General features: G+C 45.5%; 3 protein-coding genes across 3 annotated transcripts; 1 reads left to right on the plus strand and 2 right to left on the minus strand.

Moving 5' to 3' along the window:
• Positions 1-6,843: 6,843 nt before the first annotated feature.
• Positions 6,844-7,198, minus strand: HOO65_050574 (uncharacterized protein; the record flags this gene model as incomplete). The annotated part of the gene is made up of 2 exons (XM_071003565.1): positions 6,844-7,003; positions 7,059-7,198. The coding sequence occupies 2 exons, from the start codon at positions 7,196-7,198 to the stop codon at positions 6,844-6,846; spliced, it is 300 nt and encodes a 99-aa protein (XP_070858633.1).
• Positions 7,199-19,908: 12,710 nt separating this feature from the next.
• Positions 19,909-24,213, plus strand: HOO65_050575 (Retrovirus-related Pol polyprotein from transposon TNT 1-94; the record flags this gene model as incomplete). Its single annotated transcript, XM_071000945.1, has 1 exon — positions 19,909-24,213. One exon carries the CDS (start codon positions 19,909-19,911, stop codon positions 24,211-24,213), a length of 4,305 nt encoding a protein of 1,434 aa, XP_070858634.1.
• A 1,401-nt stretch (positions 24,214-25,614) lies between these two features.
• On the minus strand, positions 25,615-25,848 carry HOO65_050576 (uncharacterized protein; the record flags this gene model as incomplete). Its single annotated transcript, XM_071000946.1, has 1 exon — positions 25,615-25,848. One exon carries the CDS (start codon positions 25,846-25,848, stop codon positions 25,615-25,617), a length of 234 nt encoding a protein of 77 aa, XP_070858635.1.
• Between the last annotated feature and the right edge of the window lie 876 nt (positions 25,849-26,724).

The following is a 26,724-nucleotide window of genomic DNA, read 5'->3' on the forward strand; positions in this document are numbered from 1 at the left end:
AGGCGCTGCACAACCGACAATCGAGACCATGTCCTAAGCACGCGATGCTAGAGCATCTGTCCGTGATGAATCACGCGACCAATTCAACACCGATAATGAGGCAGGTGCCTCCGATGTTGACGACCGCCTGTCAGAGGACGGGCAGTACGAGGATGCTGAGGGCGAAGATGGAGACGATGCGGCGGGTCTACGAGACCAGTTGGGCCAGGGCAATGACGCCCAGGCCGCGGAAGCACTGAAGGCCATGAAGAAGGACCTACAGAATGTTTACCGCACGCGATGTGAGCTGAAGAAGATGCGTCCTTCAGTTACACGGTTACCCTGTCATGCAGACCACGATATCGCACGTGGTACCCTCTCTGGCGCCTGTGGGTGTCAAGGGTGGTAGCATCACCACTGGAAGTGGCGTGGTGCGTTTTCTGTTGAGGGGCACTGTTGCTGTACAGTTGCTGCGCAGGGATGGCACGTTTGCGGACATTCGACTTACAACTGTTGCCTTGGTGCCCCAATTTGACATAAACATCATCAGTGGATTGGACCTCTATCGGAAGGGGGACCCATTGATAAGTAAGGCCTGGTGGACAGGCAGGGCAAGCACATGGCTAAACTAGATGTCAACGAGCGGGGGTTTTACCTATACCTCAATGGTGTGCCTTGGCCTGTGGAGCCGACTGGCAAAATCAACACCGAGGCCCGCGAAGTGCTTGTTAAGATGAATGTCATACAGAAGGGGGGAGACACGACTTTCGTGACGGGTGAGCATGCTGAGTCGGCGGGAAAAGTGCTGCGCGGCTACTGAACGAGCTACAGCTGTCGCGCCTCCTGCACCAGCGGCTTGGACACCCTCATTTTGAAGCCTTGAAGAAGACGATTGAGGCCAGTGAGGGGAGTCTTATCCCGGTGAAGAAGCTCGTTGACCCTGACGACCCATGTATTTCATGTGAGTTGTCGAAGGCCAAAACCTTTAAGCCGAAGGATCGGCGGACGGATTTGGCCCAGTTCCCCGGCCAATTTGTCCATGCGGATGTGACAAAGGTCAAAGAGGAGGGGATCGGACAGCAGCGTTGGCTGGTTGTCATGTTGGACGAGTACTCAGGGCGTATTCACGCCGGCTCGTTCAGTTACAAGGGTGATTGCAATCGGTGCATCACCGACCAGTTGAAATGGTACCGCAACCAAACTGGTAGACAGTTGAAGAGAATCACTGTCGACAACGGCACAGATGTCAACATTCAAGAGTTGACTGCTTTTGTGCGTTCGGTCGGGGCTGACATTCGGACTTCCCCGACGTACTCACCGGCCCAGAATGGCCGCAGTGAGAGGACTGTCAAGGCTATGTTGGTGCGTATGCGTACGCTAATGATTCACCGGAACATTCCGTTGGCATTGTGGCCCGAAATTGCCAAGTCAGTGGCCTACCTACACAATGTGGTGGTCAGTGTTGAGACTGGCATGTCCCCTTTGGCACGTTGACACGTTGCCTTGCACGCAACCCCGTATGTGCATGACATTGGTCATCTTCGCACGTTGGGCTCGCGGTGCGTGGTGCGTATACCAGACGCGAAGCTGCTGCAATTGCGCACGAGTAAGTTGCAGGCCAAGGGTGAAGAAGGCATTTTGGTGGGCTACAGTGGCCATCACCTTTACCGCGTGTGGGTGAAGGAGCGTAAGCAGGTTGTCACGTCAAATAGCTTACACATCTTTGAAGACCTGTCGAATGACGACGTTGACGTCATGAGATCTTGGCCGAAGGGTGTTTGGCGTAAGTCCAAGAAGTTGTCAGTTGAGACTGACGAGCGTGGTCACCTGGTTGACACGCAGGCATCCATCGAGGACATCCAGCTGGAGATGCCAGCTGAGAGCACCAACAAGGGAGGTGCAAGTGCCGAGTTGACGACACTCGGTGATGTCAGTGGAATGCAAGACTTTTCTCCTGTGGAGAGTTCAGAGCGCCGAGGGCGCCCGCCAAAGGCACGACCGTTGCTGCCTATGACCCACGATGAGGTCCTGGCGATAATCGATCACGACAGTGAGCAGGCTGAGTTAGCGTCTTGGATGACCGACTACGCTGACCACGTGTGTGAGGTATACGCAGTGAAGCGTAGTACCAAGAAGATTCTGCAGCAAGACCCTCATGTCTTTCCGACACTGAAGGCCGCCATGGATGGTGGCGAGGCTGGCGCCTGGCAAGACGCCATCGCTGTTGAAATCGACCAGCTGATTCAGATGGATGTGCTGGCTTTTGTCGAGCAGTTGCCAAAGGGCAAACGTGCTATCGACTTGAAGTGGGTACTTCAACGCAAGTTGGGTGCTCAGCTTGAAGAGGTAAAGAAGAAGGCTAGATTGGTGGCGCGTGGCTTCATGCAGCGCCTCGGGCTTGATTATGCCGAGACCAAAGCCTTTACCTCTGGCGCTGACAGTTGGCGTATGCTGTTAGCGTTGGCAGTTCTCATGGATTGGGTACTGCGTCAACTTGACATTGTCGCTGCCTTCTTGTATGGCATCTTGAAGGAGGACATTTACGCACGCCAACCACCGATGATGAGTTGGTACTTCAGAAGGCATCCAGAGAAGGCAAAGGCCTTGGGTTGGACGCCGACGGCCTTCATTTGGTTGCGCCGGGCACTGTACGGCCTCAAGCAGGCTGGCCGTCAGTGGCAACTGACTCTGTTTGAGGAGTTGCGAAGTCATGGCTACAAGGCCATGCAATGTGATCAGGCATCGTTGGTGGGCAATGGTGTTGTGGCCGTGTCACACGTGGACGACATGTTGTATGCCGGTCCTGAGTCAGCGGTTGATGCCTTTGAGAAGGCAGTCACCGGCAAATTCAAAACCAAGTTGCTTGGTCAGCCTGAATGGCTGTTGGGCATGGATGTTTTGTGCACAAGGGGGAGGCTGGCGAGACTGGCAACCGAGACCTCGAGGTCATTGTGTCACAGAAAACATACCTGCAGAGCATCCTTGAGAAGGAGGGCATGCTAAATGCCAACGCTGTGCTGACACCCATTGAGAAGAAGTTGACTTTGGGCGTGGAGGGCACAGACAAGGTGCTTGATGAGGATGGAAAGTTGCAGTATGGCAAGCGAATGGGCAAGCTGAATTACCTTGCGACCATGACGCGGCCTGATTTGAGCTTTGCCATCTCACAACACAGCAAGTACTTGCAGGCACCGTGCGAAAAGCATATGCAGACCTCAAAGCGTATGCTGCGGTACCTGGTGGACAAGGGGGACTACGGACTGAGGTACCGTAGGCCAGAGGGTTAGGCCAAGGGCCAACCTGTACCTATCATCGCATATGCTGATGCATCATTGCAGGATGAAGAGGTAAACGGGCACAGTTCGTGGGGATTTGTGGTGCTGATGGCAGGTGCGCCAGTCAGTTGGGCGTCTCGACGTCACAAGACCGCAATACCGTCGACGGCTGAGTCTGAGTACGTGGCTGCTTACGCCACTGGGCAACACTTACGGTGGATTGCCAATTTTGTTCACGAAGCTGGATTCGACAGTCAGATTCAGCTGTACGGCGACAATGAGGGCGCGTTGAAAATTGCTCACAGCAAGAACACAACGACAGCCGCTCGGCACTTTATGATTAAAGTGCACACCTTCAGGGAGCAGGTGCGTGAAGGCTTTCTACGGTACGATTATGTTCACACAGCCAACCAGTTGGCCGACATATTTACCAAGGCGCTGCCAGCACCAGCATTTCAAAGGCTGGGTGGGCGCATACTTCATGGCCTTGCCGACAAGAAGAAGAACGAGACAGCTGAGCCAGCTGCCGGTTGAATCTGCGTGTGGAATGGGGGGAGTCGTTTGTAGGTTGACTTGGCGGCAAAATTAGGTAGTTAATGCAGTGGATTCTGTTGGCTCGATGCTCCCGAATGGGGGGAGTGTAAGAGGCAGGCATTCTGTGAGTCCTCGAGACCAGGATGTATCACATGACTGGTCAGCTGACGGACCCTGCACAAGGATCCTTCTGGTTGTTGTTAGGGTCATGTACTTCCCTACCCCTTTTCCGTTTAGAATCTAGATAGCAAGAATCACAACGCATCATTGAATTTACAATAAGAGAGGTTAAGAAAAGTGCGGCGCTCGGTGTACTGCGGCGCTCGGGTTACATGTATGTTGATAGAAAATCAACATAGTCCTGCTATGGCTATGCCCCCAACGTGTAACAATACCAATACTTTCCACTTCGTATGGAATAACAGACACGGTTCTGTAACCAAGTTCTCAAATCCCATAGACTTGAGGTACCCAGTGCAGTCCATATTCCATTGGTATGCCACTTGTTTCAGCCCATATATACAGCGATCCAATTCGCAACCATTTCCTCAGGACACTTGACCTTCGCAGGTAGTTTGATGAAAACTTCCTCCTTGATCTTGGACTGTGCAAACGCATTGAACGTATTCATCTGATCACATTGCATTCCATATTGGCGTACAGCTGCCAAGAATAACCTCAGTGTAGCACTACCAGGAGTCGGTGCAAAACTTCCAAAGAAATTCACACCGTATTCTTGCCAAAACCCTCTCACTGCCAGTCTGCCTTTGTACTTGTCAAGCTTTCCATTGAGGTCATGCTTTTTGGAAAAAATAAATCGAGTGTCAATTGGATCGCATCCGTCTTAGGAACAAATCACCAAGTGTCAAACTTGTCAAGAGTTTCCAATTCACTCTTGATAGCCTACCTCCAGTCTTGGCCTTCCATTGGATGTGAGATGCCTTGACCAAGTGTCATAGAAGGTTCTAATAAAGCTATCATGGTCTTCTGGGTCGCCCCATCTTCTCCATCTACTCTGATCTATTGCTTTGGTGGTTGATCCTCTTTCGTCTCAAACGTCTCAGTGAGCCTTATTTTGGGGATCTTCCGATGCAGTGATTCGATCAAAAGATTCACTCTTGCGTTGACTGCGTCCAGTTGCGTCGTATTGATCCCTGTTATTGCCTTCGTCTCTGAAAAGGGTTTCAATGACTGTTCTTCTACACCCTGATCTTCTCCTCGGCCTTCAGGCATCTCTACCTTGCTATTTGCCTGATCGCTGTCCGCAGGTTCTTCTTTTTCCAACAACTCTCGACCAAGACTCCGTGGTTCTTTGGATACATCATCATCCTCAGCCTGGCGCAATCCTTTCTCTTGATTCGGATTTTTGAGTTGCATATTCTCATAGAAATGAGCTGATTCGGTAACGCGGACTTTCCTAGCATAAACGTCCTACAAGATGTATCGGCCATCAACATTTTCATCATATCTTAGTAGCAGGGTGTGGGTGTTACGCCTACGTCTATGATACGGCAGTTGTAACCCTGCAGCTATTGACCACAGTAAACAGAACGCTATAATCACTCACGGAAGATGCGTATGTATAGCAATCATATATGTATATCGGCTATTCTGATTCTTGATGCTTGATGAAGAAAGAAGAAGACTCTGCGACAGACTTCTGAGGCTGACGCTTCGTAAATCTATCTTAAAGTGGGGTCTGTTGCGTGGCGCACTCAACAGCTTGAGTGGCGTCCCGTACATGCCTCATTTATTCATACCTCTTGTGGCTGAGGACCCATGATAGGGTTGACACCCTATCATGAATCCTCGTGAGCAATGTGAAAGGAATGAAGTCGAAGGACGTAATGTAGCAGAAATACCTTCAATAAATCAACTGATTTAAACATTAAGATCTATTCTACAGATCGAGACCATATTGCACTGTGATATGATCCTATTCCTAGTAATAATTAGCTTGACTAGACGGACTAACAAGGTTATTAGGCTCCGTATCCGTGTGGACTATCCATCACCTGCAGGATGGACGGCTGAAAAGCCAAGCAACGATTAGCCTGAGAGCAGCAGCCAAAACCCCCCTCTCTACCACATTGCCTGCAATCTGAAGTTACGGGCCTTTCTTTATTCCCAAAAAAGTTGGTTCATGAAAGAATGTGTCATTTATGAAGCTAGTAGCATATATGTTCTGGATATTGATGGGTGACGCTGTCTTCTACTACAATGCTTCGAAGTCTGATGAAACTGCGATGTATTCAAATTCTGTCTTCTTGGGCTTTGATGTTCGGTGACTCGGGCTATCTTATAGCGCAAGAGCACACTTCAAAGGACCCGCGGCTAGGGGTATTAGCGAGACCACGCTATAGAGCATCCTGGTTTCCTGGGAGCTTTTTCCAAGGAGAGGTCAATGTTCGTCGTGGATAGGACTTTTTATTGGCCCTGACTGGTGTCTTTCCAAAGTCTAAGAGATATGACCTAAACGTGTTTGTAGTAACTAAGTAACAAGCACAATGCACTGGCTTCACGCATTCAAGTGTAAGAAATGTTGCAAACGCTAGGCCTGATAGACTAGCCCTCTACACAAGAGGACATCGTGTTTTTGTAGTGGTATTTAGAGCCTTAGGATCTCTAATTTGAGCTTAAACAACAAAGTTCAGGTTAGTTGAATTACTGAGATGCCAGCACCATGTGGACTCGGTTAAAAATTCTCGGACTGCCGTTGTTTACACTCGAAATATTAGCATTTAAGGTTAGAGATTGCGTAACATATATAAACTGAAGAAATACAGTGTGCCTACCAAGCATGGGATAAATACTATATCTTCATCTCTATTGCAGTATTTGTGACTATGCAACTTGACAAGATCAACATGTTAAGTTGGAAATCGATTACCGGTCCATTCAAGTTCAGTTTAGGATCTTGCTACAACTTGCTGGACTGTAGCTTGCTAAAGGCAAAGGTTGAGCACAAGCAATTCAAAATTAGACCAAATCATTCCCATAGTTCAACATCGAGAAATTTTTAGACAGTTATATGAGTTTATTTTAGTAGCATAGCTTAGCTAAAGTATTTGACGGAAAGATAGCTTAGGAGATTGGGACTGCTAGTCACTGCCAATTGTATCCTGGTTTCAGCTATCTCTATGCTGAGGGTAGGTGTACCAAAGGGCGACAAGTTCTTAACCTCGGCAAATTGAGTCGTCAACCACGATGGGGCCCTTTACGTCGTCATAGCAAATGCAAACTGTGCCTACGTCTTCCACGTCAACCCACTGACAGCCGAGGATCATACGTTTCGCAACACCGGCATCACCATCGAGGTTTTTGTTGTCGCCGACATTTTGAAGGTTGCCAGGAGCTGCCAGAGCACTGGCAGCAAAAGCGAGAAGTAGGGTAACAGTCCAGCGTTGCATGATTGTCGAGTTATAGTTTCTGGTTAATGAGTTGTAGAGGGGACTGTGCAATGGCAAAGATGTTGTAACAAAATTAAGGATTGAAGAAGAAGAGAGTAGTAAGAAGGATCAAGAAGAGGCTGTAAGCGAAGTCGTGGTATGAGAAGTATAAAACCGATGTTCTAGAGAAAGAAGAGAAGAAGATATATGTTGCGAGGCGAGGCACTCTTATATACTTGTCGGGACGCTTCTCGAGTAGGTCTAAATTCAATTATGCTACTATTTCTACATCGCTAGAGCTACATTGGCATCAAGAATGCCGTACATCTAAAATTGATATATAGCAGCTATGCTCACCTCGGCGTCAAGGCACACGGTAACAGAGTTGCCATATCTCCCATTATATCTCCATAAGTCAAGTCTCTGAAATGCTTCCGGAAAAGTGGAAATTCAACTATACCGAACTCCTTTCATAGCTCAGCTTTTAGTCCGGCCACGGAAGACAACGAACAACCTTGTCTTCCGCAGACGCCCCTGTATCTACCCTTCCTGCTTTCTCGTCTTGTCCGAGAATAAATCTTTTCCATTTTTTTTTCATTATGTTATATAATTATTTCGTCACTCTCAAGCCATCTTCTTCCATAAATACCGTCAACCCATTCTTACATAGCACGGCCCACAGGCGGGCAAACACAGTTGCAGGCCTAATGCTGGCCGATGAGTTGTGTATGGTGGTCTAGAAGAAGACTAACTGATCATCTATACCTTCCACACCGCTCAGTTGAAAGGGGGGGGACGAAGAGCCTCATGGATGCGGATTTGAGATAAGTGTGACTCAAGTGTTTTCAATGGATAGAGCAAGCTTCACGGGACTAGCAAGAGTTTCGTGTCGAGTGTGCCGTCTATTCTACTCCCCAGTGTATTTGTGATCAATATTGTAGAGTTTAGCAGCTTGTTGGATACTGTGTTCTTGGTCTCGATAGGCCGAAAGACTAAAGGTAGCCCAGGCCCTGTAACTGTATTTTCATCTGTTAAAAAGGAAAAGCATCCATATCGAAAGATGAGGTTAGGACAATTGTACACTGGTTTAAAAGTCGCGTTATTCTTATCACTCCTAGCTTCCTAACTATGCCTATCTATATATGAGTGGGCAAATTGTCAAGGCAGCATCCCAAGCTATTGGCTTGCATACCTGCAGCAGAAGCCTTTAAGCTTCTTTGATTCCCCTTAATAGCAGTTGATTTTGCGGTATTCATGAGCTGTATTAACAATAATGGCAATTTTCCCAAGATATAAGAATGTGATTCTAGAGGCCCTTTTATACTTGAGTCTGAACCGGAACGGATTTCGTGCAGGCTGAAACTCCGCCATACATCATGTCCTTGAATAACGTTTGTCGTGGTTGAGGCATCGCATGTATGTGGCTTGATTCTAGAATAAGATAATTTAATGCGTCGGGCCTTTCCGTGTCGCAGTTCCCTTGTCTTATTCGGGGACACTCACTTTTCTCAGTGCCTGCCCTTAACTTCGACAGTGCAAAAGCCTTGGCAGCATTCTAAGGATAAACTGGATAATATCTTCGAGTAGGGTTATAGTGATCTTCGAGAAAGAGGTCTGGCTTGCTCGGATGCAAGTGGTCGGTTGGAGCTGCATCTCGAATCTCGGATATGGAAATGATTGCCGGCAAGACATACCTCGTAGGGGAGAAGAGACTCGTTGGACTTGTGAATGCCACATATTACTAATGGTTAATTATATCTCGATTCCCTTGTTCTTCTTACTCAATCAGTAGAGCTCCAAGCTTAGCGATAGTCAGCCCCCCCTTAACGGAACTGCGACATCCAGTACTTAGGACCATAACACCAGCCTGAGACAGACACAAGTCTTCTAGCTATAGCCAGAAATACCACAATGTGCCCTGTGACGGTCGCCTTAACTCCCATCGAGTGCTGCTGTTGTAAAGGGCATTATCAGGGCACATGGCATGGTGGGATAGAATAACAAAAGGGCCGTGGTAAAGGAGGAGATGAAGCACCACAAATACAGGTAAGGGCCAATAGTTACCGTGTGAGTGAATCCTTTGGAACCTGATTTCAACATACTAAGAAGCTGGTGATTAGTTGTTAGCAGATGAACTATTTTGCATCTAGACCCATGTCTCCTCGATTTAGTAATATCTATCTGCTGCTATCCCTGCGATACAGAGCTTTTGATGGGGGCGAAAGGCTGTATTGGGGGTAGCTGCGTAATCATGGGTTCCTACTATTTACTAGCACATCCATATTATTGCACAGGCGGAGCCACCCTTGCACCCTGCCCAGAGTCGGCAAATAAAAATCCCGCCCAGTGTAGTATGGCGCGTTGTGGGTGTCGCGCCTGCGTCTATGATACGACAGTTGTAACCCTGCAGCTATTGACCACAGTAAACAAGCGCTATAATCAGTCACGTTGATGCATATAGATACGTGAGTCTCGTACGTATAGCTATCCTAGAAATGTATGTGGATTCTTATGATTCTTAAAGCTTGATGAAGAAGGAAGCAAACTCTGTGACACACTTCTGAAGAAATGTAAAAAGGAAGTCATACTCATTGTTTTGAAGACTTCACTCATTACTCTTACATATGATTTCTTTATCCCATGTCATTACTCTTACATATGATTTCTTTATCCCATGTCATTACTCTTAAGCACTATGATGGAGCTGCCAGCGCAGCCTCCGATCCTTTGATCGATTATAGTCTGGCGAACCTTATACTTTAGGATCTGAAACGTCTAGCCTCTGCCTATGTGACAAAACCCAGCCTTCTACTCACGAGCGTGCATGATCTTGGAAGAAACGGAAAGTTGGACATGGTGTCGATGGATAGGGCTAGGCTTGGAATCCATACACGCAGCTATGTCCTATAGGGCCGGTTGGCCCTGAGCAACAATGCTTGGCGATTCTCTAGCGCCTTCGTGCATGATGGAAGAACTTAACACTTTACAAATAGAATAGAGAAACAAGCTTCACCAATTCGATCAATCTGTATATCAGCACGGTTCCACGTGCGGTTGTACAGGGTCACGAGTGACTTCAAACGTGATATTGTTAAAATTGGTCCTTATTTTTTATGTAACGTCTATGATAAGCGAGCGCCCAAAACAAGCGAGCGCCCAATTCTTTACCACCTGCATTATAGATTCTTTTATAAAAAAGCAATAAAACATCTTATCAATTAAAACTAATTTCTATTTTCTTCTTTAGATATCTCAGAAGCAATGGGACATGTTCTTGAGTTAAGACCAGCCTTATCACATATTCCACACTGCCTTTCCCTCGCCAGCTCCGACCTCCTCCGACCACCTCTTCGCGATAGTTTGGCCATCACCTGCATATTAATGTCTTTCTGATCACCTTCTTCACCCACAGTCACCATACCTCTACACCCTAGCCAGATTACTTTTGCTCTACACCACTTACAAAGAGTTACATTTGCCTGTTGAAGTATCTGGTTCTTAGACTTGAACAAGGCATTATGATGCAGTATTGCCTTTATTCCCTTTGAAAACGACCTAAGTCCCCCAAGAATTTATGAGGGAGAGCTACTATGATGCTGTCCTATTTGTCCTTCGAGGTATTCAGGTTGTGAGCTGGTCTCAAGCACTGTATTTGTGGTCTATGAGACCCAAGTGTCCAGGAGGCCAGCCTCCTCCATAATCGGTGCTGGAGTCCGTAGCTGCATGATCTCAATACCTAGAAAGACGAGTGAGGTAGCATTAGAGTAGCTCCCCTGTCAATTCTTGAGGCACTTATATCACTTTCAAAGGGAACAGAGGCAATAATGCATCAGAATGCCCCATTGAAGTCTGAGAACCAGATGCTTTGACAGACAAATGTGACTCTTGGTAAGTGGCATAGAGCAAGAAGGGCCTGATTATAGGATGCAGGTAAGGTGGCTGTAGGTGAGGGAAGGAATGAAACTGATCAGAAAGACATTAACATGCAGATTATGGCCAAACTATTGCGAAGTGGTGATCGCAGGAGGTCGGAGCTGGCGAGGGAAAGGCAGTGCGGAATATGTGATAAGGCTGGTCTTAACTCAAGAACATGTCACATTGCTTCTGAGATATCTAGAGAAGAGAATAGCAATTAGTTTTAATCGATAAGATGCTTTGTTGCTTTTTTATAAGAGAATCTATAATGCAGGTGATAAAAGATTGGGCGCTCGCTTGTTTTGGGCGCTCGCTTGTTTTGGGCGCTCGCTTATCATAGACGTTATTAAGTTGGAAAAAATTTCTTTTTCCTGTCTCTACTTATGTAGAATAGATCTTAAATGTTGAATCAGTTGGTTTATTAAAGGGTTCAAGTCTATGCTACGTCCTGGCACGATTCCTTTTGTATTGTGGTGTCAATCATGTCACGTGATCAGCCACAATAGGTTCGGATAAGTGGGGCACGTATGGGACGCCACTTAACATATATACCGTGCCACGCAACAACTTATGTAGCCCCTTTTTTCCACAGATAAGACCCAGTCTTATCTATTTACCCGAAGCTTCTCCGGGGCTTTCGTGGACGTTTTCTCAACAGATATAACTGAATTCAGTAGATTGTTCCGACCGTCTGCTTCTTTAGTGGATGCCAAGACCTAGGATTTAGATATTAATACTAAATTTAGTTGGACGTACTGAACGTTCTTAGAATGAAATAAAGAAGGGATCTGTGATTTATGGTTATTGCTTTTGTACCTAATCCTTGGTTGAAGAGCGGATCTTAACAAATGTATATATTTCTCTACAGTGGGCTTCGAAGCGACCCACCCTTAATGTCTGTAACTAACCCTAATATCTGTCCGAACTTGGTTAGGGTCAACAATCCTGCTAACCCTAGATCAGGTTACTTCGACTGATTTCAACATTTCTCACCTAAGTTCCCCGACCGAACAAAAGACCTTGGAAGAGGCCCTTCTCATCATATTTGAAACTATCGGCAAGAGCGGTTGGCTAAACTTGGTCAGGGGCGACAATCCAGTAGTCCCGACTCGGATTACTGGCATAAATGCTTAATATGCACGTTTGAGACAAGAAGCTCACCACCATCCATCTAACCCTCACTCCACTGCCTTATCCACATGGGCGTGTTGTTATTTTGATTATAGCGGCAAATTGACAAGAGTTGCCGTGCTGTCGCATTAGAGGGCTATTAAACTCGTGAGAATGGAGAAGAGAGCAGTGACCGGGGGACACAGCTAGCGATACGACAACACGAGTTTATGACAGCCAGGCGCCGCATCAGAGTTTCTTCAAGTCGAATGAGACGCCTGATAAGCGGGTAGTTGATATGGGTGGCCGAGAGATACCACGACAATGGTGAAGCCCACGAAAAGTCAGCCGCGACGAATGAGTGCTAGTAGCTATTTCACCTTATCAAGTGACTATGTGAACAAAGAGAAATACGCCAAAACACCTCAGTTTCCATTGCCACAGTTGCTTTTTGAAGGTTCAGCATTGCTATTTGTTGTTGACAATATCTGTGCCACGCAGTCCAAGCAAATCGGCCCTTCAATGCATGCATAAAGACGGAATGACACATGTTTGTGTAGGCACGTCTCTTGCCGTGTGAATATACAGCGGTCATTTTTTGGAAGGCTAAATGAATCATGCCCTTTAATCGTGCAGCAGAGGAAATCCATTGCAAATGAGTTTTAGTGTGTCAAAGTTAGTTGCATGTTGTTGTAAACATCTGTGTAACCTAAGTATCCAGTGTAAGCTACATGATTAAATCCTTTGGTAGCACAACACCATAAATCATCACCATTGTTCTTGTGCCCAATATTTTCCATTCAAATACACAACATTGCTCTTAATAGAACCGATGGCAACAAGTAGACATATTGGATACTTTATTTGAATAGTGACTAGGCAGGGTGAAGTTCCCTGAAAAGTTTATAGTGGAATCTTGACAGCATAGCCATTAGGCTAGGCATCCATCGCAGCAGAGATTTTGGTCTGGTCTTGATAAGACTATTAGGCAGGTTTTCATATTTCACAAGACGAGCAAGAACGAGATGAAAGAAGGCGGAAAATAGCGGACGTATCAAGTGACATGCTTTTACCGGGCCACCACTCACTACTCCCAAGTCACCAGCATGTAGGAAGTATACAAGCAATATTGTGAAGACAACCACATAATAACACTCTATATGCCAGCTCACTCATATCACATACTTCAGCCTCTTGATGTCGGTTGCTTTGGGCCACTTAAAAAGGCCTATGGTCGAGAAATTAAGCATCTAATCAGGTCCTCAATAACCCACGTTTCCAAGACTGATTTCTTTCTAGCCTTTTATGCTGCCCACCAAGCAGCTATGACACAAAGTAATATCAAGAGGGGTTTTGAAAGGGCTGTACTTGTTCCATTGAATGGAGAAAGTGTGATATCAAAGCCTAATGTGCAGCTTCGAGCTCCAACACCGATCGAGGAGGAGGCTGGCCTCCCTGACCCTTGGATTCCTAGGGCCCCAAAGACAGCAATTGAAGCTAGCTCTCAGTTTGAATACCTCAAAAGGCAAATCAACAGGCATAAGAGCAGCTCACCTGCATCTATCTGTGAGGCACTGCCGTCATTAACCAAGAGAACAAAAGCAGTAATGCATCAGAACAGCTTATTAGAGTCTGAGGTTCAGGACCTTCGACAGGCAAATGAGATCCTCAGCAAGCGGCGCGGAGCCAAAAGAACCCGATTACAACATGGAGGGAGGATGACTTTAGGTGAGGGGAAGGATAATATTAACCAGGAAGATGTTGATGCACAGGTGAGGGCGGAATTATCGAGGGTTCGGGGTTCGGGAAGCTCGGCAACAGCGAGGGAAAGGCGTTGTGGAAGATGTGGTACAGGTGGCCATAATTCAAGAACAGGTCAAATTGCTGTTGAAGTGTCTGGAGAACAGAATAGTAATTAATTTGAATTGATTTATGTGTTTTTTTTTTAATTTTATATAGAATCTTGTCCAAAGGGTGCCGATTTCTTTCCGACTTCCTATACTTTGCGACTTCCTATGCACTTACGTTACACAAGATTTGGCCAAAATCTAATCTTTCTGCAGATTTTTACTTCATTTGCGTTTGCCATTGATATATCTGTTGAGGTCTGATCCTTTTGGAAGGCCTCCAAGATCTAGTCGTTCGCTGAGGTGGCATGCTTTCCTGTCCAACTTCGATAACTGAAGCAGCCTCTGATTTTGACCCCGACTCCTCCGAAGAGCTGACATTTACCACAAGAAGCTTATTTTCACTTTCCATTTCGGAAACATTTTCTCAGGCCACTAGTGCTTGACTTGGATTCACAACACATTTATTAAGATTATGTATGCTCTTCCTCTTCGTCGCGCTTTTCAGACTACTCAGTTCATCTTGCAGAACAGAAATCTGCATGGCATACGCCATCAACGTTTGCTACTACTCCCCAAACCCTTTTGCTATGATGTCATGCAGTCTCCACATCTTTGATGTTTTATCAAGCCCAAGATCGCAAATATAGAGGCTAGGTTCTAGCATAATCATCTGACCTGAAACATGCAAGGGCCTTGTCACTGTGAGGACTTTTCAATGGCAACAGCAAATATTTTGTGATGAAGGGGAGAAGGAAAGAACTAAACTAAACCATGGTCTATTCTACTGTTGCTTTTTATATGGTCAAACTACAATTGTAGTGTGACTATATCCTACACTTTGGTGCATAGTCGATTCTCTTGATGCATTAGATGACAGGCTCAACTAGGTTTTTCAGGCCCTAATGAAATATGGCGCCTGCTCTAAAGTCCTTTTCAGACAGTCATTCGGCCCATTCTCTTGAATTTCTAGATACTGTAAAGTTTTGAATTGGCATTGTCCATTGGAGCTGAACCAGTTAGGGAAGTGGGCTTTCCCAGTTCTCAGAGATATGCAGCTATGAAGCCATTGAATACATCATTATCTAGTGGCTGGAGTCTATCAGGGAAATGTGCTGAAAGGTAGCAAGGACGAGCATGATAAGCGTGTGCCGCGCTCTTCTCTACCAAATCTAATTTTTCTGTTCATTTATTAATTGATTCTTCAACTGTTAAATATCTCAAACTCAAATACTCAGGCAAACACGCTCCTTGTTCTTCAAGTCCTCCAAAATAACCTAAAACTAAGCATCCGGAGCAAAGCAAATCAACATAGAATTCCTGACCATGGGCTACGCCGCCAGCCGAATAGCATTCAATCGCGATACGATTGCATCCCCCAATGGCATCGACTATCTGATCTTGGAGAACAGATTATTATTCACCACCTGGTACTGAGAAAGCAACCTTCCGGCTGATTTGGTTATTGCGACGACCTAAAATTGCTTGATTGATAGTGAGACTGAGTCTCTAATAGCTTAAGCACTTTAATCACTGCACAGGCAAGTAATCAAACGGTCTTTTCCTTCTCCTAACCTGCGATAACCACAAAAGTCACTACTTCATTGAGTTCGACAGATGAAGTGGGGAGAATAAGATCATTAGCCTTTGTATGCCACCTCATTTGTCTCATCCACTTCGACCCCTTGATGTTGGGTGTTTTGGCGTGCTTAAGAAAGCTTATGGCCAAGAAATAGGGCATCTGATCAGATGCTCTATAACCCACGTTTCGACGACTGAGTTCTTCCCAGCATTCTACACAGAATTTCAGGCCACCATGACAGAAAAGAATATTAAGTCAGCCTTCAGAGGGGCCGGACTTGCTCCTATTGACTCGGAAAGTGTCATCTCGATGGTGTGCAGGTACAGACTCCAACGTCTGCTGAGGATGATGTGGAACTGTCAAGCTTTTGGGTTTCAAAGACCCTAAAGACTGTGCTTAAAGGTCAATTTTAGTCAGAATACCTCGAGAGACAAGTTGAAAGGCACAAAAGTAGCTCCCCAGCGTCAATTCTAGACGTCATGCGCTCTTCTTCTAAGGGAACAAAGATAGTTATGCATGAGGTTGACTTGTTGAAGGCTAAAGTCAAAGACCTTAGACTAGCGAATGAGATGCTAAGTGGGCGCTAGAGAGCAAAAAGAACCTCACAGTATTTATTAGGAGGACGTACTAAAGGTCCCATAAAGAAAGGAAGAAGTAATAAGTAATTATTAAAGTTTTTTCTACATCGGTTTATATATCCATCACTACCATGTTCTAGGTCAGGCACATGGGCCTTGGAAGAAGACCCTCTATGTCTGATACTAACCCTAATATTTGGGCGAGCTAGATCAGGGTCAGCAGTCCTGGTAACCCAACTGAGGTTACTGACAGAACCCCCAAAGGCAGAAAAGAAGGGCAATGAGAGTCAAGCAAAAAAATCAAGCAATTGATCAAAAGGATGTGGATGCACAGGTAGTGGCCGAACCATCGAGAAGTGGTTGGTTGGGGAAGGTCGCTTACGCCAGGGATTCAGCATTGTGGTGTGGTCATAAGGGAAGGACATGTCAGGTAGTCATCCAGACATCCGGGGGAGAGTATAGCGAAACTTTAGGTTGATAAAATAATTTGCCGTATTTTAATCTACATTAGGCCATGACTTCTAAAAAAGCCAAGCAAAAATTAACTTCGTGGCAGCAGTCAAAAACTGCCTCCATCGACGTGGAACGCTCGAATTCGTCCATGGAATTGTGGTATGGTTAGTTTGCTCTGTGGTTGCATGGCTAGGAGGAACCTAGTCCACATATGCCTAGTCACACTCACTGTTGACGATTGGAAGGAGCCGTGCTTTGCTCAATGAGATCGGCCTGGAGACAGCTGCTAAGATTCTACGTGTGAGACTCGGATTGTGGGATTGTAGGCTGTGTAATCTTTTGACGGTGTTTAGAATGCTATGGGCGCAGATCTATTTTGGTCATTGTGAATGTGGGTTCTGTTGTACATGATGCTGCCTTTCGTGAATATGCGGATGAGCTTTACTCTGAACAGCGATGCTGAAAACTTTACTCAGTCGGTACAGAAGTAGCTGTTTTTGGCCAAGGCTGACTTTGAGCGGCTTAGCCGAAGCAACTGGACCCTGTTGAACGTTCACAACTCCTAGCGTGAGATTTACTTCCCCTAGAGACCGCAAGATTGCAAGCTTATAATCGGAGCAAGGTTCCATCTTCTAGGTTTGCTTAGCTGCTGTATTGCCGCCTCCATATCAAGATAGACATTGATATCTTTAACCACAAGCAAGCAATAGATGGCATCCTTCCATCCAATATGGCTTGGCTTACCCTTCAACCGGAGGACTTTAGCCGCTACAACTCCCTGTATAATAAGGATATAACGCTTGCGGCGTTTCCTGGAACTAGCAAGAGTGTCGGCACAATCTACTGAATTCGGATTTTATCACTTGAGAAGTCACTCGTGATCCTGTACAACCGCACGTGGAACCGTGCTGGTATACAGATTGGTCGTTATGGTGAAGCTTGTCTTTTTATTCTTTCTCTAAGGTGTTAAGTTCTTCCATCATGGACAACTAAGCTGAAGTATTCAGGCTCGGGTTTACCCAGGGTTAACCCGACCGAAGGCAAATTCCCCACAATACCCATCCTCCATGTAGTTCATCCAACATTTCATCCAACAAAGAGAAAGTATCATAGATTCGGCGCTTAACTGGCGCTACCCCAGGCGCTATGGCCTGCGCGCGCAAAAGTCGTCTAAAGTTTGCAAACCTAGCGTGAAACGAATCGCAAAGACGAGGGGATTCCAGATCGTTAAGACCACAGCTTTGCAGTCGAATTACCTGTGAGGGTACTCGCAGCCTTTCAAGAGTGATGGATGTGTAGTCATGAAAATCAGGCAGGGGGTTAAGCTGGCAAGACCAAGCAAGGTCAACACTAGGTGGTCACCTAGTGCCGCTGAGTACAGCAAATTCTGAACAGGGATTTCTGCTATGCGAAATACGAGTAGATTTCTGGGTGATTAACAGATAATGACAAAATAAGCTTTCTGTCGAACGCACCCTAACAGAAAGCACAGAGGCCCTTGGAGACTATGCAGACAAGAATCACACCGTATGGATGTGAATGTCAACCTTTCCAATAAGAGTATAACAACAGTCTTGAAACAATGAATTGACAGGTGTGGGCTTTAGGGTCCAGGGTCACATGACAATCTGACACTGACCCCACTCTGAGATAGACTTACGAAACGTCAGCTTAGGAAGTCTGTCGCAGAGTTTCCTCTGTTCTTCATCAAGAAATTAAGAATCAGAAGAATCGACATACATTTCTAGGATCGCTATACGTACGAGACTCACGTATCTATATGCATCAACGTGACTGATTATAGCGCCTGTTTACTGTTGTCAATAGCTGCAGGGTTACAACTGCCGCATCATAGACGCAGGCGTAACACCCACACAGGGTAATGATAGTTCAAGACGAAGAGATGTGAGAACAAATGGCGATTTCACAAAAAGACTGCTGTGGTATGCGTTTTTAGGGGAAAGCTGATGTATTCTGAATTCTGCAGACCCCCTTATACTGTTCCCATCCTCTTCAAACTCTAGAGTTGAAGAACTGTATCATTATGTGATTGTATGTTGTGGTGACTTTGCATAAAGAACTTCAATTTGGTCTATCTAGATAATTTTATAGGACTGAGTATAACCTGTGAGATGTGGGTCAGCCACATGGCAGTGCCACAATGTGGCTGATGCTTCATATCACCACATTTAATTCCAAGTGTTGTGTCTATTCCACTCAAGATTTATCTTTTTTTATGTTGTTTTAGATGCAAGCCCACAGGAGATGCCCATTATTCAAGCCTAGATGGCTTAGATTGGGCAGATCCAACTGATAGCTGTCTGCCTATAGCTATTGTGATACCCTTTACGACTTGTTTTTGCAGGCTGCACGATACTCACAAAGAGGTTGAGTTCGCCATTCAGCTTGAGCTAAAAGGCTGTTGGCTTGATGGGTCTCACATTTTGTCTTGAATAAATCCAGCTGCTCAACGAAAAGCCGCAGTAGGGTCGTAGTTCGACGAGACGCACCCTACATGAAGCTAATGACAACTAGGTTCTGAGGCTAGAGAGGTAGCGATTGGGCCACTATAGAAAGTTATGGCACTCAATTAAATACCTTTATAGGTTTCTGTAACCAAGTATCTGAGGAATTTGGTGATTGTTACAAGTAGACTATCAAGATGACGAAAATGCAGAGGATAATTACAAATACAGGGAGCGTGTGGGATACAATATCCCAACCACGATCTGATATGCGCGCGCTAGGATCTGAGCAGTAATACTGCTAACAATATTGGGGCATCACTCCCCTGATCGAGACTGTTGTGGAGATTCCAGCTCCACTCGGAATAACGTCGGGTAAACATGTTATGTAGATACGTGGCGCACGATGTTGTGAAGAGATTTAGAACTTAGTCCTCAATCAATTCGAATGAAATAGACATATGTCACAACAGGTTATGAGCCCGGTGCTTTCAACAGTTTAGAGAACCTCCAAGAAAGCAACAATACATCAAATACGAAAAGACCTCTATCAAGATTCACATATTGAAAACATCGATATAAATCTATACGACCAGAGAACATTTGATACCACAACCGAAAACACATATCAATTCAATCCAATTCAAAAAAAAAAAAAACTCCATCTATAATCAAACATCTGCATTTAAAGCGCGAACATTTCTTATTCTTATTTTCTTTTAATTTCAATTCTATCTTTGATTAATACCACTCATCAGATTCACTCAACCAAATAAACACCATGAGCACTAACGAGAAACCCGCTCCCCAGCCATCTGAAATGGACAACATTGCCAAAATCCTCGAGACGCTGGTCGCAAAACTCGCAAATGATGAACAAAAATCCATTTCGGAGAAGGCGATCAACCTATCCGGTAACCTTATCTTCCAGGATCTCCAGAAACTAGACAACATAAACTGGGAGAAGTGGTCACGGCAGACAATCAGAAACCTCCGAGGATACGATCTTCTTCACCTATTTGAGGGACTAGAAGAAACCGACTTCAAGGAGGCGATGCAGATTGAGAAGTCATCGCGACAACACTCCATGGACGAAGCAAATGCGATGGCAATAATACGAGCCGGCCTTACCGAGGATGACAAGAAACTCGTCTGCGACGCGGAAAACGCCAAAGAATGTTGGACCTTGCTCAAAGGAATATACAATCAAGGCAGCAACCACCGCAGCAACTGTATCTTCGCCGACCTTGATGATGACCTGGGCAGGGAGTGGAAGACTGGTGACAAAGCAACATTCAGATGGTACTATTTGAGAAAGAAAATCTCAAACTACCAAGGAATGGAGAGCCTCTCGACTGAACCGAAGTCGGACAATTTTTTGGCAAGACTAGTCATCAGGCAATGGGTGCTGCTGATGCCAAAGCACATCGCAAACGTGTTTAACAAACACGTCAACCAACCCTCGGGGTACTGGAAAGATGTGATGGAAAAGATCGACTGTGACTTGGAAAGCGTGTTAAAAGGCAATCCAAGTAACACGCCAAACGAATCAGCATCCAAGGCCCGACGGGACAGAAGACGAGAAGGACCAAAATGCGACTGGTGCAAAAAGTTTGGCCACACCGAAGATGAATGCCACACCAAGAAGAAGCAATCGGACAAGATTATTCGATCTAATGCATCCATTGTAGAAAAGACAGCAACAGGTACGAGAACCCCAAGCTACTGGATCGTAGACAGTGGCAGCACAGACAACCTCACAGGTGATCTAACAAAAATCCACAGACCCAAAAACATAGATCCGATTCCGGTCTATTGGGGTGGACTCCAACTGGAGACCAGAACGTTGGGTTATGCCAAGATCAATGTGGGAGGGTTCTCGGTAGTTACTGAAGTATACTTTGTCGATGGATTAAATCAAAATCTACTTTCCGTCAAAAGAATTTGCAAACAAGGAATCAAAGTCGTAGCAGAAGAAGAAGGTGCATACATCAGCAAAGGTTCACGACGGACCTACTTTGATGAAACTGGCAATCTTTATACATTGCCATACACCGGAATTGACAAACAGATGGAAGCCCACATGACGTACCAGGAGGCACATGAGAAATTCGGTCATGCAGGCGAACATAGAATGAGACAAATGAGAAACCAATCGGCGGACAAGAACTACATACAGATCGACCCGAAGCCACTGGGATATCAATGTCAATCATGCACCGAAGGGAAGATCACCAAAACAAATGGACACTCCCACACTCTCGCAGCCCAGGAACCTCTCGACTTAATCCACATGGACGTATCAGGCAACCATCCCATTGGACTAAACATGGCCAAATACTACATCATATTGGTAGACGATGCATCAAAATACAAGTGGGTCATCGCCATTCAGAACAGGAGAGAAATCGCAAACATCCTGAACGAGTGGAAGAGACAAATAGAACTCAAGATGGGTAAAACCATCAAAGCCTTCAGAACAGACAACGCCCCTGAACTCAAGAAATTGACTCTAGAGTGGAAGAGCAAGTTCGGATCTGAGGCACAGTTCACGATCCCAGGAACATCGAGCCAAAATGGAGTAGCTGAACGAGCAATCAGGACGATAAATGATTCAATCCGCACATTACTCGTAGACTCATCTATGCCCACAAGATTCTGGCCATATGCAGCTGTCCATGCAGCATATCTAGCAAATAGAGCAGACATCAAAGGCAAAAAGTCACCGTTCGAGATGTTCTACAGCATAGCCCCAAGCATAATGCACATCCACAGATGGGGCTGCAAAGTCATCTTTCACAAAGACCACAGCAAGAAAACCGAAGCTGGACAAGGGAACAAATTCAGATCCCGAGGCAAGGACGGAATATTGCTGTCAATTGATGAAAACGTTCTTGGAAGATACACAATCTGGGACATTGAAAAAGGGAAACCTGTCATTACTGAGTCACTAAAGTTTTTCCATGATACACCAGGGGGAACCCTACTTGAACCGACTGAAACGAGTAACCAACCACAGTTCCTGATAGAAGCTGATACTCAAATGGGGGAAAGAAACACACTCATTCCTGAACAACACATGGAAATCATGGACCAGGAAGAGGTTGTGAAGGAACAATGTCAAGTCGACACACCAGAGATACAGCAAGAAATTGTGGAAATTCGTGACGAAATCGAAACACCACATGAGAAAGACAACACTAGCGATGAACCTGATATGGAGACGGACATGAACACCGAAAGCCACGAGAGAATCGCACCAGCATCAGAACAGGGACAAGAACTTCAAACGACAATCAAGGAAACTCCTGAAACGGTTCAGAATAGGATAAACCAGACAATCCAGGATTTATACACCAGGGGAATGTTAAAAAGGCCCTACTTCCACATCCAAGAAGAAGACGACAACGAGTCAAACCCCATGACAAAGCGAATCCGAGCCATGATCGCAAGGATGGCCCAACGCGATCCAGAAAGCTACGAAGAGGCAATCAACCACCCAACAAATGCATCAGGATGGCGAAAAGCCATTAACATCGAAATAGAGACCCTGCAAGGGTTCAACACATGGACAGAAGTGCCAATCAAGAAAGGCATGAAACTAGTCAACACGAAGTTCATCTTCAAGACCAAGCCAAGCACTGATGGACAACCTGAGAAACTCAAAGCCAGGTTGGTAGCACAAGGGTTCAGACAGATACAAGGCATCGATTTCCATGAGACATATGCACCGACTCCTAAACCAGCGACAACTAGGATTTTCTTCGCCATTGTATGTGCGTTAGATCTGAAATGTCGAAAAGTGGATGCTACCAATGCATTCGCGCAAGCCAAAATAGAAGAAGTCGTGTATTTGATCCCACCCCCACCGCTGCAGAAGAAAGGGGTGGCATGGAAACTGAACAAAGCTCTGTATGGACTCAGACAAGCATCATATGCATGGCGCAACAAGATAGTAGCATGCCTATCTAGACTTGGACTAATCCCATGTGCAGAAGATGAATGCATAATGGTGGACCCAAATGGGGGAACCATGATCTTGATATACGTTGACGACATCGCGGTCGCAGGATCGAGTGAATCAAAGATAAATGACCTTATAGCAGGAATCGCTCGCACAATCGGAATCAAGGACATGGGGGAACTAAGGTCATTTCTAGGGATGGAGATCACCCGGAACAGGGAGAAAAGGAAGATGTGGCTAACTCAAACGAAATACATTGAGAAGATGGCCATAGAACTTGACATGGCAGCCAACCGATCAAGACCGATCGGTGCTCCGATCAGCTCGTGGGAAACATTAGAGCCTAAACGCCCTGAAGAAAAAGCGGCGGACAAGGGAGCTTACCAGTCCCTTATTGGCACACTCATGTACCCGAGTGTCATGACCAGGCCAGACATTTCGTTTGCTACATCTTACCTATCACAACACATTTCGGACCCTGCGGAAAGGCACCTGGACGCAGCAAAACGTGTGGCAAGATACCTCAGAGACACTGCCTCCCTAGGCATTGAATTTGACCCGTCACGTCTTGGGGGAATGGACGATTTTCTAGTCGGATACTCAGACGCCGACTATGCCAACTCCAAAGACAGGAAGTCAATATCTGGCATGATATTTTTGCTAGCAGGTGGACCGATCCAATGGAAATCACAGAAACAACGAAGTGTAGCAACATCTACCACGGAATCGGAATACGTTGGCTTCACCCCTTGCGCAAAGGAAGGAATCTGGATACGCAGACTGGTGAAATGGTGTCTGGAAACACTAAAATTCGAAAACAACTTAGAACAAGCCGCCCAAACCATTAAAATCAGAGAAGACACTCTAATATATGGCGACAACCAAGCGGCCCTAAAGATTGCGAAGAACTTAGGTGAGAGTTCCAGAACCAAGCACATCGACGTACAGTTTCACGCCATCAAGGACTGGATACGTGAAGGCAAAATAAAACTGGAATATGTTACAACCGACAAGATGCTAGCAGATGGACTCACGAAGCCTCTAAGCGTCCAAAAGTTCAACAATTTTCGGTCAGACATAAACATCCGTCCAATTTCCGACCAAGCTGAATATTCCGAATGACGCCGTATCTGGGGGAATGTTGTGGAGATTCCAGCTCCACTCGGAATAACGTCGGGTAAACATGTTATGTAGATACGTGGCGCACGATGTTGTGAAGAGATTTAGAACTTAGTCCTCAATCAATTCGAATGAAATAGACATATGTCACAACAGAGACCCATATTGCATTGTGGTGTGATCCTATTCCTTATAATCATTAGCTTGACTGGACTAACAAGGTTATTAGACTCCGTTTCCGTGTGCACCATCACCTGCAGCATGCAAAAATTAGCCTGAGAGTAGTAGCCAAAAACCGTGTCTCTACCACATTGCCTACAATCACAACTTACAGGCCTTACTTTATTCCCATAAAAGTTGGTTGATGAAAGCATGTGCCATTTATAAAGCTAGTAGCATATATATTCTGAATATTGATAGGTGACACTCTCTTCTACTACGATGCTTCGAAGTCTGATGAAACTGCTATGTATCCTAATCTCTCTTCTTGGGCTTTTATGTTCGGTGACTCGGGCTATCTCATAGCGCAAGAGCACCCGCGGCTAGGGCTATTAGCGAGACCACGCTGTAGAGCATCCTAGTTTCCTGGGAGCTTTTTCCAAGGAGCGGTCAATGCTCGTCTTAGATAAGACCTTTTATTGGTCCTGACCAGTGCCTTTCCAAAGTCTAAGAGATTTGACCTAAACGTCCTTTTAATAACTAAGTAACGAGAACAATGCACTAGCATCATGCATTCAAGTGTAAGAAGTGTTGCAAACGCTAGGCCTAATAGACTAGCCCTCTACACAAGAGGACATTGTGTTTTTGTAGTAGTATTTAGAGCCCAAGGATTTAACTCTGGGATCTCTAATTTGAGCTTACACAACCAAGTTAAGATTAGTTGGATGACTGAGATGGCACCACCGTGTGGACTCGGTAAACATTGTCCAACTGCCGTTGTTTACACTCAAAATATAAGCATTTAAGGTTAGAGATTGCGCAACATATACACACTAAAGAAATACCGTATGCCTACCGGGCATGGGATAAATACTCTATCTTGATCTCTATTGCAGGTAATTGTGACTATGCAACTTGACGAGATCGACATGCTAAGTTGGAAATCGATCACCGGTCCTTTCAAGTTCAGTTTAGGATCTTGCTACAACTTGCTGGACTGTAGCTTGCTAAAGGCAAAGGTTGAACACGAGCAATTCAAAATTACATCAAATCATTCCAATAGTTCAACATCGAGCAATTCTTGGACAGTTGACAATTATACATGAATTTATTTTAGTAGCATAGCTTAGCTAAAGCATTTGACAGAAAGATAGCTGAGGAGATTGGGACTGCTAGTCACTGCCAATCTTACGCTGGTTCCAGCTATCTCTATGCAAGGTAGTTCTACCAAAGGCTGCCAAACTCCTACTCTGCGCAGAATTCGTCGTCAGCCGGGAAGGGGCCCTCTTCGTCGTCAACACAAATGCAAACCCAGCCCACGTCATCAAAGTTGACAAACCCACAGCCGACGATCACACGTTTAGAAACACTGGCATCACCATCGAGGTTTTTGTTCTCGCCGACATTTTGAAGGTTGCCAGGAGCTGCCAGAGCACTGGCAGCAAAAGCGAGAAGTAGGGTAACAGTCCAGTGTTGCATGATTGTCGAGTTATAGTTTCTGGTTAATGATTTGTAGAGGGGACTTTGCAATGGCAAAGATGTTGTAACAAAATTCAGGATTGAAGAAGAAGAGGCTGTAAGCGAAGTCGAGGTATGAGAACTATAAAACTGATGTTCTAGAGAAAGAAGAAAAGTAGATACATGTTGCGAGGCGAGGCACTCTTTTATACTTGTCCAGACGCTTCTCAAGTAGGTCTAAACACATTTAATCATGCTACTATTTCTACATCGCTAGAGCTACATCCGCATCAAGAATGCGTAAGAGAATCACCAAATCAAGAATGCCGTACATCTAAAAACGATATATAGCAGCTACGCTCACCTCGGCGTCAAGGCACACGATAACAGAGTTGCCATAGCTTCCATAATATCTCTATAAGTCAAGTCTCTGAAATCGTTCCGGAAAAGTGGAAATTCAACTATACCGAACTCTTTTCATAGCTCAGGTTTTAGTCCGGCCACGGAAGACAATTGGCAACCGTGTTTTCCGCAGAAGGCGCTGAATCTACCCCTTCTGTTTTCTCGTCTGGTCCGAGAATAAGTCTTTTCTATTTTTTTTTCATCATGTTATATAATTATTTCGTCACTCTCAAGCCATCTTCTTCCATAAATACCGTCAACCCATTCTTACATAGCACGGCCCACAGGCAGGCGGGCAAACACAGTTGCAGGCCTAATGCTGGCCGATGAGTTGTGTTTGGTGGTCTGGAAGGCGACTGATCATCTATACCTTCCACACCGCTCAGTCGAAAGGGGGGGATGAGGAGCCTCATGAATGCGGATTTGAAATAAGTGTGACTCATGGTTTTTCAACGGACAGAGCAAGTTTCACGGAACTAGCAAGAGTTTCTCATT

This window comes from Ceratocystis lukuohia (assembly GCF_044167205.1).
Source record: "Ceratocystis lukuohia strain C4212 chromosome Unknown Supercontig5_pilon, whole genome shotgun sequence".
Lineage (NCBI taxonomy): Eukaryota > Fungi > Ascomycota > Sordariomycetes > Microascales > Ceratocystidaceae > Ceratocystis > Ceratocystis lukuohia.